Source organism: Metarhizium acridum (assembly GCF_019434415.1).
Source record: "Metarhizium acridum strain ARSEF 324 chromosome Unknown scaffold_587, whole genome shotgun sequence".
In the NCBI taxonomy this organism is placed as follows: Eukaryota; Fungi; Ascomycota; class Sordariomycetes; order Hypocreales; family Clavicipitaceae; genus Metarhizium; species Metarhizium acridum.
This window is the reverse complement of record NW_027094049.1, coordinates 859773-873420: the sequence shown is the minus strand read 5'-3', so window position 1 is coordinate 873420 and position 13648 is coordinate 859773. Positions and strand designations below refer to the sequence as shown.

At 52.0% G+C, this 13648-nt stretch overlaps 6 protein-coding genes across 8 annotated transcripts; 4 read left to right on the top strand and 2 right to left on the bottom strand.

The window, feature by feature from the left end:
* Positions 1-1165: 1165 nt before the first annotated feature.
* Positions 1166-1747, bottom strand: J3458_022038 (uncharacterized protein; the record flags this gene model as incomplete). Its single annotated transcript, XM_007814659.2, has 4 exons — positions 1166-1332; positions 1390-1439; positions 1509-1621; positions 1685-1747. 4 exons carry the CDS (start codon positions 1745-1747, stop codon positions 1166-1168), a joined length of 393 nt encoding a protein of 130 aa, XP_007812850.2.
* A 939-nt stretch (positions 1748-2686) lies between these two features.
* J3458_022037 (uncharacterized protein) lies at positions 2687-4280 on the top strand. The gene is made up of 2 exons (XM_007814660.2): positions 2687-3303; positions 3402-4280. The coding sequence occupies exons 1-2, from the start codon at positions 2817-2819 to the stop codon at positions 3644-3646; spliced, it is 732 nt and encodes a 243-aa protein (XP_007812851.1). The 5' UTR covers positions 2687-2816; the 3' UTR covers positions 3647-4280.
* A 16-nt stretch (positions 4281-4296) lies between these two features.
* On the top strand, positions 4297-8358 carry TRP2_2 (anthranilate synthase component 1). Of its 2 annotated transcripts, XM_007814661.2 has the most exons (3): positions 4297-4458; positions 4542-5955; positions 6057-8358. In XM_007814661.2, the coding sequence occupies exons 1-3, from the start codon at positions 4447-4449 to the stop codon at positions 6194-6196; spliced, it is 1566 nt and encodes a 521-aa protein (XP_007812852.1). In that variant the 5' UTR covers positions 4297-4446; the 3' UTR covers positions 6197-8358. The 2 variants fall into 2 exon arrangements, with proteins under 2 accessions (XP_007812852.1, XP_065972116.1); XM_066122895.1 differs by having other exon boundaries at positions 4542-8106.
* J3458_022035 (uncharacterized protein) lies at positions 6558-7907 on the bottom strand (the record flags this gene model as incomplete). Its single annotated transcript, XM_007814662.2, has 1 exon — positions 6558-7907. One exon carries the CDS (start codon positions 7905-7907, stop codon positions 6558-6560), a length of 1350 nt encoding a protein of 449 aa, XP_007812853.2.
* A 997-nt stretch (positions 8359-9355) lies between the features above and the next one.
* On the top strand, positions 9356-11984 carry J3458_022034 (uncharacterized protein). Of its 2 annotated transcripts, XM_066122894.1 has the most exons (3): positions 9356-9559; positions 9610-9907; positions 9958-11984. In XM_066122894.1, the coding sequence occupies exons 1-3, from the start codon at positions 9500-9502 to the stop codon at positions 11274-11276; spliced, it is 1677 nt and encodes a 558-aa protein (XP_065972115.1). In that variant the 5' UTR covers positions 9356-9499; the 3' UTR covers positions 11277-11984. The 2 variants fall into 2 exon arrangements, with proteins under 2 accessions (XP_065972115.1, XP_007812854.1); XM_007814663.2 differs by having other exon boundaries at positions 9356-9907.
* Positions 11985-12143: 159 nt separating this feature from the next.
* J3458_022033 (uncharacterized protein) lies at positions 12144-13396 on the top strand. Its single transcript, XM_066122893.1, has 3 exons — positions 12144-12469; positions 12541-13145; positions 13231-13396. The coding sequence occupies exon 2, from the start codon at positions 12604-12606 to the stop codon at positions 13054-13056; it is 453 nt and encodes a 150-aa protein (XP_065972114.1). The 5' UTR covers positions 12144-12469; positions 12541-12603; the 3' UTR covers positions 13057-13145; positions 13231-13396.
* Positions 13397-13648: the final 252 nt, after the last annotated feature.

Sequence of the window (13648 nt, the reverse complement as noted above, 5' to 3'; positions counted from 1 at the left end):
GCTGTTGACAGGTATCTTGGGCGTTTTCCAGTGAGTTGACAGCTGATCATGGGATTTTGACTTGTGTAGGTCAAGAATGAGAAGTGGAAAGTAGGCGAGGGAGCCGGAATTTAAGAAGAATTTGGGCGGGAATGATGAGCCAGGCCTACCGGTGAACAAACGTCAGAGAGAGAAAGAGAATTCGTATCCATCACCTGACCAGAGCTAAACTTGAAACTTCAACGCAACCCAAAATATAATGTCACACTTTGGCCCCCCGAACTCGCCATGTCGCAGAAATGAATGGCCTCGTTGGGTTCTTGGAAGAACTTGATGTGCGAGGTGCTGAAAGCGACTGATGGCGTATTCTTAAAAAGCGACGTCTTTTGTCCCCTAGGAACAACCAATTTGCTCGTAAATGGACCCCATCTTTGTCTTTTTTTTGTCTTCATTTTCACCATTGATGCCTTTGTTTTGGCTGTCGACTCGGCTCTGACTGCTACAATAAAGACGGGGGGCGTAACAAAGATTACACAACAACAAAGAAAGCCATCACGAGGACCCCAAGTCGTCCGGGACCTTGGCGAGGGCTGCCTCTAACCTCTGACCCTTGAGGGTGTCGGAAAAACAGGGACTTTTGAAACCTTAAAGCTGTTTACAAGACCCTTAATGCCAACGAAATGTTAACCTGAGAGTAGGTAAAGCGGAGGGATATACTTATATAATTAACTTCCATGGTGTCTTGCGTGGTTAGTTACGGTTTCCTGGCCTAGGTACGGCCAAAATACAGTGTTACTAGATACCCTCTATCTAGCCCGCTTTTTTTTTTTTTAATAAGTTAATATTTTGAAAAGTCCATACACAAACCCGCCAAGGATCGTAAAGCCTCCCATGAGTGCGAAGAGCCAGAACTAACCCGGCTGTCCACCTACACCTCTCATATGCAGAATTCCATACGCAAGTAGCTTTGCAGACGCCTGGCCAATCTGGTTTCCAAAATAGAATATCATGCTCGCCTGGCAGTCTCATCACGGGTATACCACGTGGACAGTGTCCATAGACCACCGGGGATAAAACCCGACTCTGTAATTGATATGAGAGAACGCGTGGCGATGAAGGCCCCGTATCCGCGCTGAAAGGCTTGGAATGTGCTCACGATTCCGAAAAGGAAGAGTTGTAGCGTGAGTCATTTGCCCGGACCGACGCGGTAGAGGACCATGTTGGAAGGGATTTCGGTGAGAACGACGCCGAGGGAAAGAATTTGTTGCCCGACGTTGAATTGGTCTTGGTCTATGCCGACGTCGGCCATGAAATTGTCTGTAATAGCATTGGCCGTGTTACCACGGTCGAGTTCTGGGCTGGTTAGAATCGATTGTGTTTGTTGCTGGTGGTGCGGCAGATGAGACTTACGCAGACAGAAGAAGCCGAGTGTGAGGATTGGCATAATGATGACATCTAGCCTGTTCAAGAGTGCCATGTAAGCAAAGAAGCCCTCAAGCTGTCCATGTTTGACACCGGGTAATACCTACTTTCTCTTTGCTTTCGTCTCCTCATCAGCCGTCCAGTTCACCTCGAGCAGCCTCTCATCCCAATGCTCCTGCACCTGAACATCCGAGTCGACATTGTTGTCAATGAATTGTCTCTACTTAAAAACTCAAAACAAGGTGGGATCAACACCAACAGGGCTGCAGTATCAAAACTCTACCAGCAAGCAAGTCCTCAGACTCCGGAAGGCAGCCCTCGTATTTTTAAACTTATTGTCCACCATTTTGCCAAGATATCCTTTTCAAGCCTTCAAGCCATTCCTCTTTCCTTTCAAAGCAAAACACATGATAGGCACAGCAGTCGTCCCTATGACATTGCCCGCAAAATAGAAAAGTGTGCCAATGTTGAAAAGTGGCTGTTTGATGTCCAAGACCCCCAAAAGCTTGGCGCGCTGCTTGAATTGCATGAAATTCGTCTTGGCAACGTGAGCGAATTGAGCATGTCGCCATTTTGCCAGCCCTTTGCACCATAGAGCCGTCTTTGGCATCATAGATAAGCCGGTAGATTTGCGCTGTGGGAACGGGATGATATCCTTTTGGCGTGTAGTTTATATCGTGGGATAAAGAGCGTCGACGCCTCACATGCTAATATCCTCGCGAGTAAGGCGGACATGGCTTGATTGAGGCATGGGTGATTGGGGCCAAGACCTGAATACTATGAGATCGCCGTCATCTACCTTATGTGATGCATTACTGGTTGGAGTGGCTCGCGGACTATCGCGACATGCCTGTCGACGGACCGCAAGTAAGGAGCGTTTAGCACCATTCCATTTTCCCGCTTGGAGTCTCTCCGTGAGCAGTTCCGGATGTAATTACAGCAACTTGTGCTTCTGGAGTACTCAGCCTCGAACAACCCTCCCGTTTCGAGTTTGAAAAGCTCGTCTTGACAAAGTTCAAGGCCAACTCGTTTCATGAAGTGGGCGTGGGCAAGTCGCACTAGCGCGTGGGAGATTGTGTCAAGGAAGGGCTACACAGAGACACGCAGACACGCAGAAACGAGATGGAAATATCCGTAGCGTCAGCGACGTCATGTCGTACCAAACTATGACGGATCATACCATGGAAAATTGAAATTGTCCAGATGTCCCGCCGCACACAGGCTGTGACGATATACTAATCCTCATCAGAAGGCAGGTACGGTCGAGTGGGTATTTCTGGCCGGAATTGCCTTGCGGTTGCCAGTTTCTGACGTCACCCCCACTTCTCTGGTTTGACGCCAAAAACGACGTCGCCATGAAACTCAAAATAGCAGAGAAACCATGATCTCTCTGTCTCTCTCTTCCACGCATATGAATGTATAAACTGCCGTCACCACTTCAAATTTCTTGCCTGCACCATTTCCGCCTGTCTTCCTCACCATTAGCGACACCATCCCGAAGTTTCGCCAAGCTCGGAGCCACGTCGTTCAAGCTCTCCGTCAAGCTCAGGACTTTAACCTTGATCACAAGCCCTCTCCCCTTGCCTCTTTCTGCTGTCCCACGTCCACGAGCTGCCTCCTTTCCCGGAACCGGCAGCGTCGAGCCTGGCGGCACTAGCATGGCCAGTGACGAAGATTATATGGCGTTTCTCGACAAAGCGAACCAAGACCTTGACGACGGGAATGCGCTTGCAGCGAAGCAAAAGGAGCAGAGCAACGCCGTTTTCAAAACTGTGGACCAAGGATCTCAAGCTCCCAAGGTTATCAGGGATGCGTGCCAGGACGCGGTGTATGTGACTGATGCGGATGAGCCATTTGAGGAAGTGTCCCTGAAGTGGAGTGGCGATGGATTGCCAGATGAGAGTGCGTTCGGCTCGTTCTTCTCCTTTCTTTGCCCCATTCGCTTGGTTGTTGATTATTTCAGTGCTGGAAAAGTATTCATGTGCTAATGTTCGCTTCAGTCGAGTTCGCCAAGCTCATTAAGCACTGGGACGCCGACAACGCCGACATTAGCATTATGGACCCAGTCGATTGGGACTCGCAAGGCCAGTACACCAAGTTGATCGAGGCCGTTAGAGAGGCAACCAAAGGCAATGACGTGAGGGTCTATAGCGTGGTGAGGGATAAGACCAGGACCGAGTACTGGGTTGTGTCGAGCGAAGAGGGACGCATCGTCGGTGTCAAGGCTCTGGGGGTGGAGAGCTAGGTTGCTTGGACGGGACCTGTATAAAAGAATATTACTGGAATAGAGGTGGCATGGGTTTTAATGCAAGTTCATGTATGTATTTACTCAGCAATCTGTTAGTTATTGTCTCAAGTGGTTGGCAGCACAGAGCAAGGAAGCGCAATCTTCTGGTCCAAGCTTTAGCCCTTAGTGCCGCCAATTGCGCGCCTTGCTTGGCCTCGAGAAACAAAAGGTCTTTGAACTTGATTGCAAATACGGCCTCGTTGATGGATATGTATCCAACTCCCGATGCAGTCAATCTCTCCGTAAACCAACCTGTTCCGCTGCCTCATCCAGCACCATGGCCCGTCCCTGGGACCAAAGACCACAGATGCAAAGTCATCACTCAACAACTGTCACTCACGCTGGGTAAATGCCCGCAGTCAGTCCGAGAGTAATCCACACATTCAACTACCGCTCCTCTCATAATTGTCCTAGCATTCTCTCTCAAAAGACCTCGACCTAAGGATTCCACCACGGCCCTTCGCTGACGGCCCACGTGATAGTCATCGGATCTGACTGGTCATTGGCCGAAGTCGCGAGATGAACGAAAGCGACTGCATGCACCCAGACGATAGACGTAATGGGCCCCTCACCTATCTATGTACCTTTTTGCCCCGCAGTCGGGGCCTGTCACTTTCTTACAAAACGGCAACGTTGGGACTAGCGACTTCCGACTTGCTCGATGCGAGATCGACCGCCCCAACGCCATCTTCAAGACCGCATCGTGAGTCACTACGCATTTGAACACTTCGTCTCCCAGCACGAAGTAGCAGCTCACCATGGCGGGCTCAGTAAGTGCACCATGCAAGCATCCACGTGCCGCCAACAGAAAACTCGAACAGGATATTTGTTGCTGACTTAATTGCCCAAACAGCGGGCCATCGTCCCAACGCTCGACACCGTCCGGTCCATCGTCGAGAGGCCCCATGCCGGCCCAGGCAAGAAGCCGACTCTCATCCCCATATACCGCCAGATCTCCTCCGATCTCATCACGCCGTCTGCCGCATATCTCAAGATCTCAGCCCACTCCTCGTCCGAGCACTCATTCCTATTCGAGTCTGCCGCCACGGAGCAAGTAGGCCGGTATAGCTTTGTCGGCGCCGGCCCGCGCAAGATCCTCGCCACCGGACCCGGATACGGGCCTGAAACGGACCCTCTGCCGGCTTTGGAGAAGGAACTGGCCGAGCATGTAGTCGCCCACGTGCCGGGTCTGCAGCTGCCGCCATTGACTGGCGGTGCCATTGGATACGTGGGCTACGACTGCGTCCGGTACTTTGAGCCCAAGACTGCACGACCCATGAAGGATGTTCTCAAGATTCCCGAGTCGCTGTTTATGCTCTTCGACACTATTGTGGCGTTTGACAGGTTTTACGGCATCATCAAGGTCATTAGCTACGTTACGGTGCCAGAGGATGGCAAGGCTGGCTTGGAAGCCGCATATGAAACGGCCAAACGTACCATTGATGAGCTGGTCGATGTGCTGAACTCGCCTGAAATCAAGCTTCCCGAACAAGGCCCCATAGAGCTGGGGCAGGAGGCCACTTCCAACATTGGCCAAAAGGGCTACGAAGCACACGTCACCAAGCTCAAGGAGCACATCGTCAAGGGCGACATCTTCCAGTGCGTGCCTTCGCAGCGATTCGCCCGACCTACCAGCCTCCACCCCTTCAACATCTACAGACACCTGCGGACCGTCAACCCGTCGCCGTACCTCTTCTACGTCAACTGCAAGGAGTTTCAGATCGTCGGCGCCTCCCCCGAGCTCCTGGTCAAGAGCGAGGCCGGCAGAATCATCACACACCCCATTGCCGGCACCGTCAAGCGCGGCAAGACACCCGAGGAGGACCAGCGGCTGGCAGACGAACTGAGCAGCTCTCTCAAGGACCGCGCCGAACACGTCATGCTGGTCGACCTTGCCCGCAACGACATCAACCGCGTAGGAGACCCGTTTACGGTCCGCGTCGACCGGCTCATGGTGGTCGAAAAGTTCAGCCATGTCCAGCACCTGGTGTCGCAGGTTTCCGGCGTCCTCAGACCCGACAAGACGCGCTTCGATGCGTTTAGATCAGTCTTCCCGGCAGGCACCGTCTCTGGCGCGCCCAAAGTCCGCGCCATGGAACTCATTGCCGAGCTGGAGAAGGAGAAGCGAGGCATCTACGCCGGTGCGGTGGGCTACTTTGGATACGGAAGCGAGGACGAGAAGGGGAACACGGTAGAGGGCGCAATGGATACCTGTATTGCGTTGAGAACAATGATGGTCAAAGACGGCGTGGCCTACCTCCAAGCCGGTACGTCCCACGTGTGCCTCCCCCCAACCCCCAAAAGACAGATTATTCTCTGGACTGGGCGTCTCCTTTTCCATGCAAATCCCAAGACTAACTCTTCTCAGGCGGCGGCATCGTCTTCGACTCTGATGAATACGACGAATGGATGGAGACGATCAACAAACTTGGCGCCAATATGCAGTGCATCAAGTCGGCAGAGGAGCTGTATCACGACCAGCAGCAAGCTACTAAAAGTACCGAATAGACCACATTCCATGCATAAGATGTATGTATATATATAAACGGACAGATATGGAAGATGCTGATTCTCTGAGCGGATGCTGTACTGTAAATTGGGTGGCACACCAGCCGAGGACATGTAGTGCAGGTCAAGTCATGAATTTTGCATGATGGCTTCAAAACGTAGCGAGATGGAAAGGCTCGTGAGGAAATCTTGTGATAAAAAAAAAAAAAGAAAAAAGCTATATAAGCCCAAACAGCTAGCTCGCTATGATACCTATGCAGCCCTTCATAAACTCATGAGTAATGCAGCCATTTCCGTCCATGCATATAACCACCACCACAGAAAAAAAGAAAAAAAGAAACACAAAACACCAATTCAAGACCTAATTCCCAAGTATGGAAAGTGCAGAATCATCGCCATTGTCAGCCAAGTCGGGGATAGGCGTATCCCTCTTCTTCTGCCCGCCCGTCGGCGCGGTAGGAGTTTTAGCCTCGGCCTCGGTGTCAGACGGCACGGCGAGGCAGCGCCGTGCAGTGTGGTCCGCCGACACGACACTACATATATCCGAGACGTCTGCGTCCGAACCGGCCACCGAGCTGATGCTCTCAATGCTGGGGGTAGGCAGTTCATCGTACGTAAGCTGGGGCAAGTCGTCCTCTGCCCTGGCCTTTTTATGTGCAGATTCAGCGCGCGACGCAGCTACGGCACCGCCCATGTTGTCCTCATCGTCCGGGCCGATTGTCCATACCCAGCGGCGCTTTTTTTCACGCTTCCGCTTGAGGGGGGCTGCTGCTGCGTCAGGCGAGACGGGGGATCCGGCGAGTCCTGCCAGTCGGCGTCCCATTTCCTCAACGGGGCCGGGTGTTTGGCCGCCGTCTTGGATTTCGTTGGCAGTGAAGGCGAGCGCCATGTCGGGGAGCCTAGTGGTTTCTCCGCCCGTTTTGCTAGGGGATGGGGCCTGCGTGTAGGCCGGGGACATGGGGGAGGCGTCTTCGGATAGGAGGTCTATGTGCGACCGGACGTACTTGGAGGTGGTAATTTCTTCCTCCAGCGGGCTGTCGTACTCGACTTTTTTGGCAGCTTTTTCTTGGAGGCGAAGGGATTGGCGCCGGGGGGATGGAGGTGAAATTGCCGTCCTGGGAGGGAGAGGCGAGTTTCGGAGAATGCTGTGAAGACTTCGGGGGTGAGTGTACGGCAGCTGACTGGTGACTCCGGGGAGTGAGTACGGTGACCGGCGTCGCCGTGGTATACGATCGTCGGCGGGTGGTTCAGGTGTCCGGTTCGTCCTTGAGCCGTCTGCCGATGGCGGAAATGTGAATACTTTGGACGAGTTGTCGACTGGGCCTGCGGACAGAGGAGGCGTGGCGGTCATTGTGCTAGGGTACACAAAATCCATTTGCTGGGGGGAGACGGGTTGAGCTGTCAATGGTGTCTCAGGATAGGTTGGCACGAAGGGCGTCACGACTCGTGGTTCCAGCCCTTCCCTTTCGATTGGAGATTGGAGACTAAAGTTTTGAAGGGTTTTGATGGCGGTGACGGGCTCAGACTGAATGGCTGATGATCGTTCAATGGCTGTGACATAGATATTGGACATGGTGTTGAATGTTGTAGGGTCACTTGGGTTCAAGGGAATACCCCTTAGACCTTTTGAAGGAGGGCTGCATACTGTGGTCTTGATTTGAAGAGGCAGTCGGGGCCTCTTGGACGCGCTTGGACGTTGCTGTGAAGTCATGGTGGACGTGGTCCGTGTTGAAGGGCAGATCTCGGGAGTATCGCCAACGATGATGGCTAAAGAAAAGATCCGATGCGGCAGCAGTGTTGGTTGGGCCGGGCCCAATACGGTTCGCTGATGCCTATCAACCAACGCACGATGCAGCAGGGCAGCCTCCCATCAAGGGGGTATGATGAAGAGAATCATGTGGTCAAAGCAGATTCAGACGTGAACAGAGAACCACCATGGCCAGAACCCGGCGTGGGATGGCTATATACGACGGCGAGCATGGGACAGGTCACTTTTCGGGCCCGGGCTGTCCCAGCAAGCGCCGCACTCGACTCGCATCAAGGCTAGACGCGAGAAATAGTATCGAAGGAAGCAGACGGCTGCTGGAGCACCATCCCAAGCAGACAAAGCTTGTCGTGGTTGGTTGTCGTCGACCCAAGGTGACTGGGACAGCGTGTAAGCGCCGACCCTTGCAGATGCGTGGGACGGACCTTGCATGCCTCCAATCATTTAGATCCCCCAGGTTGCGTGTTTCCACCTTCGGGGGTTTATCTCATGCATACGGAGTAAGTCGTCCCAATATCACGTCGGCTTGCCCAAGCTGCAGGTGGGGTAGCAACCCATTGGGTCGAGTAATTGGTGGCGTTGATAAGATGCAGCCGACTTCTTCATAGAATACGGCACCAAAAGAGTCAAAGCCGTCAATAGTCCTGCTGGATCCTTTGGGGAAGAACCTCACCGACAAGCCCACGCCTCAAAACATCTGTGCAGCCAAGGTCCTCGTCGTCCGCGTCAGACCATGCATTATCCGTGGCGCTTGTTTTGCATGCTTAAGCCGCGTCGTGATACTATCGCCTTCTCGAGCGCCGCAGATGACCTAGCGATTCTGAGAAGGAAAAAAAAAAGTGTTTAAAATCAAGAGCTTTAGCGGGCTGTTTTATGCTGTCACACGCGAATGTGGATCTGCTTTGGATTGTTTGATCAAATTTTTGGCAAGGAGTACTCCGTAACTCGACGAAGCTATATTTGAGAGTTGAGCAGCAGCAAATTATTGTCTCTGACCACGACGCCACGCAGCATATCCTGACCTAGTCCGTAAGACAGACCCAGCTGTGGCTTTTCCAGGTTTGAACATTGTTTGGCGTCAATCGAACAGTCAGCTTGCCAGGTCCTCGGCGTGGCGGTCTGTCAGCGCTGCGGCCGTAACAGTAATGCTTTGCGAGTGGTGCAATGCTTTCAGTCGTCGAGTTGTCGCGCTTGGTCGAGCTGAGCCAGATTCTGGCGCGAGGAGTTACTGCCTTCCATCCAAAAGATGGCTGAAAATGTTCCTACATGCGTGGAATACGCCGTTTAAACTTTAGGGTTCCTTATACGCTGTGAACCACGTAGTCGCTATCGCAGGGTTGGATATCTCGCGGCTCCTTCCCGCGCCCACTTACAGCGCGACCATTGGTCAGCTGCGCAGCTGTCCACAGCTGGCAATCAAGCTGATTCCCGGGAAGTCACGACGTGCATCTCAAGTTCTCAACCACCACCACCTGTTCATTATGAGAATTGCATGACGTGCATACCCGGATGCATCAAACGAAAGTAATCCTCGGCCCATGGACCAGCAATCCAAGCGCGCACCCAAACAGAAGCATGACCGCGTTATCCTCCAATTCGTTTGTCTCCCGCCGAGTCCATGACCTTCACCGTGACTGACCACCTCCAGGACTATGACTGCTTCTACGCCCAGGTATTTGAGAACAAAAACCCAGCCCTCAAATCGCGGGCCCTGGGAGTGAAGCAAAAAAATATTCTGGCCACCTGCAACTACAATGCCCGGAGGCTTGGTGTGAAGAAGTTGATGCTGATAACCGAGGCTAAGAAAATATGCAAAGACCTGGTGCTCGTGGATGGAGAGGATTTGACGCCATTTCGTGATGTGAGCAAAATTCTATTCAACTTTCTTCGGTCGCATTCATGGAACAACAGGGTGGAGCGGCTGGGGTTTGATGAAGTGTTTATGGGTAGGTGGGAATTGCTGCTTTTTCTGGACATTATTTCTAACGTGATGCAGATGTGACCGATGTCATTGACTACAATATCGAATGCCTCAACACAGCCTGCTTGTCAGATTCCTTCTTTCATCTATCCAAAAAAGACCCTCAGGATGGATTCATGTGTGATTTTACGGCCGTTGTGGGTTGTGTTGAAGGCACCGTCCCGGCCGAGGCGCCTCTGGACAACAAAACCTATCTAAGACTCTTGCTTGGTTCTCATCTTGCCAACCACCTACGCACAAAGATAGAGGAGGATTATGGGTATACGTCAACTTGTGGCATATCAACCAACAAGCTCCTTAGTAAACTGGTGGGAAGCCGTAACAAACCCCGCAATCAGACAACGCTAATGGCCTTGAACGAACAAGACGTTATCGCGTTCATGGACAGCCACAAGACAAGGCAAATACCAGGACTGGGGTTCAAGACTTCTATGCAATTAGAGTCTCATGTTCTTGGAGAAGAAGTTGACGCAGACTCTCATTCATTTACTTCGGCGGTTTACGCTCGAGATGTCCGTCTGCATCCATCAATGTCCCCAGGGTTCATAGAGACTCTTCTCGCCGGTCCTGGAGCCGAGAGGGGTGTTGGTGTCAGGGTATGGGGTCTCCTGCATGGTATTGATGCAACGGAAGTCAAAGAGGCCGGCGACATACCGTCACAAATAAGCATTGAAGATACATACAAAGGACTCGAGACCATTCCCCAAATCACTGAAGAATTGCACAAACTTTCGTGTTCGCTCATCCGGCGAATGAGAATAGATCTCCTTGCTCTAGACCACAATGCAGAGAGGCCGGGAACACAACGGTGGATTGCTCGGCCAAAAACCCTGAGGATTGCAATCAGATCATGGCCGACGAGACAAGGCAGCAATTCTGCGCCAAACTTCAGTCGAATATCCCGATCTGGCCCCTTGCCTAGCTTAGTTTTTGATGCATCGGCTGATGTAGACACGTTGGCCCAGAAGCTGGTTGCGGAAGCTCTCCTGCCTCTTCTGCGACGGCTTCAAACCGATAAAGGGCACAAGTGGAACTTGCAGTTGATTAATATATGTGTTGCAAACATGGCGGTCGGCGCAGGAGATGACAAACAAGGCTCAGGGCGGGACATTTCTGTCATGTTCAGGAGGCAGGATGAGGTGCTTCGTCCGTTTAAGCTGGAGCCACTAACCGATGATGAGGCGCCTTCTGAAGTTAGCACTGGTGATATGGATGGCCTAGGGCCCGGTGTGGACTGGAATGGTTCAGACAATTCTGTTTGTCAAGATTGTGGCCATTCTTTGCCGTCCTTTGCTATGCCAGCGCATTTGAGATACCACGAAATGGGAGAATAGTGTCCATATGACTTTAAGCTGGTGTTTCTCGACTGTCATGACCCAACACAAGCCGCTTGCCATGCCCACGTGTTCCTCGGGTAGTGGACGGCCTGGCCTACTGACTCCGTATTGAAAGAAGCAACCCTGCGGGGTGGCATGTAGAACAATAGGAAGAGGCAAGACCGACGATGGAGCAGTAGGGCCGACGCGGAACAAAGCCGGCCAACCGGTTGTATCATGATGGCATTGAAGCTTTTGCCCTCGTACTCAGCAAACAACGGTGATTGCATACGAGTGACCTTGGACGCAAACGGGGTCACCGTAACAACTCCCGTTCGGCGAGGCCCTGTACGACTTGCGGCGGGCAGGAATGATGGCGAATCAGCAAACCGCAACTTGGAGGGCAGCATCATGGCTGGCTGTTTTCTTTTCATTAGCGAGTTAGCCTGGGATGATTGAAACAGACATGGTCATCCAGGAGATTTCTGGTGTTGTTCACAGGCCTGGGTCTGCTGTACTCCAAGCATGAACACCATCTAATGCCATCTAATCACATAAGCAACATTTCGAAAAGAATGAATCATTCTAGTATGTGCCATGGACACAAAGCACCACGGTTTTACCGCCAAGTCGCCTTCTAGGTTGTTCAAAGACGAGCTCCCCCCGTGTCCCGCGTCTCATGGGAATATACTGATACACGGAACGGCTAGGGGCATCTTGTGCACAAGCAGCATTGTAGCTGTCGACAGTCGACTTTCTCTCGAGTGTGCTATTGACTGAAGAGCTGCCGCCGTTACTGGAGCTTCAAGAAACTGAGGATTCCTTTTGCACAGTTGATGGCTCGCTCGGCCTAGTCAAGGTGACACCACGTCTGAAAGTCCAGTCCAGTCCACCGACTTGGTCTGACACTTGGTATTAGAGCTGGCTGCCAGCTGGCCGGCAGCTGTCAACTATCAAGTCGCCGTAGCAGGTTGACACCAGAAGCTCCTTCTCCTTGTGGAGTTGCTGTAGCTGTTGGTGTTGCCATTCTTTCAGCTTCCGTATTTTGAACCGAATCTGAACAATAGGTAAGAGGTCCTGTCCACTTATAGAAGCAGACTGTTTCGTCTTGGCCTTCTAAACGCCTTTGTTTGGCTCCTGTCTGTGAACTTTTTCTTTATTCACTCCTCTTTCTCAGGCCATAGTTTGTGAAACTTGGAAACACCGTCAAGGTTTGTAAATTTGCTTTCCTTTCCTTTTCTTTCCTAATTCTTTGATACATATAACCGCGCTGCCTCCACAGCTTCTCGAGCGTCCTTCCAAAGCTCTGCAGGCATCCTCGCTTCATAACTCCGACACAATCATCATGGGGCGTGGCCGCGGCAGTGGGCATCAACCAGCTCGCAGACCAGCTGACCTGACTGGAATAATTTCCATCGCCGAAAAAAATGCATTAGTTGCCCTTGTCAGCACCATTACGGATAACATGCAGAAGGATGTGAGCAGCCCATTCGACTCGCTTCCTGTGCGTCCAGTCCTTGGAGATAACGGACAGGGACAGTGGCTTTCGCTCCCTCTGCTGCGCCATCGGGACGACAACAAAGAGAACATTTTGACGGGCAAAACTTTTCGCGGAAATGCTACAGACACGTACTCCACGACGCATACCAAGACTCACCACGTTGTCGAGACGGAAGAGAAGCGAAAAGTCCCAACCACTCGGAGAGCTGAAGAAAGAAGCCCTTGTGTTCTTCAGAAAGTGGAAGTCGAACGTCTTGCAGAGGTTCACAGAAATAAACGTCAACGATATGACTGCTGAAACTTCAAGTCCTTATGGTCGGGGCCGCAGTGATCGTGGGGTGTACCGTGCTGCTCGTGGCGGTCGTGGTGGAAGAGGAGGCTCAACAGGTATGGACGGCGTCTATTAATATATCGCATTAAACCTAACTGGGTACTTCCCTTTTTTATTCCTTTACTAATCTGACAATTAAAGGTCCGCATTGTGTCCCGACACGTCATAAAGACTCCAAGTTGGCTGCAAGACACCCTCCGGTTCCCAACACGTTGTGGTCTTTGCACCCGGACAGACGCGAGCTCCTGTTATATATTGCGCTATTGATCCTCCTCTCACTACAGGATTACAAAGCAAACTCTAGGCTTCTTCTTCTTAAGCTTACGTCATCCCTCAATCTATCTTTCGAAACCTATCAGTCGGGAGAAGCTCAAGTGGCTCAGGGGCTGGTGAGAGCGGCCCTTGACGCATTACTAGAAGATGCCGCCAAACCTGATGAAGGAACCAGTTGTCCAAAATTTAAAACGGTGCCTGGAGGTCCCGTCAATGTTACGGCCGTATTGGAATACGTCCGCATTGGTCGGCGCCAGCGTGGCTTGGGGTTGTCAACAATTACAGC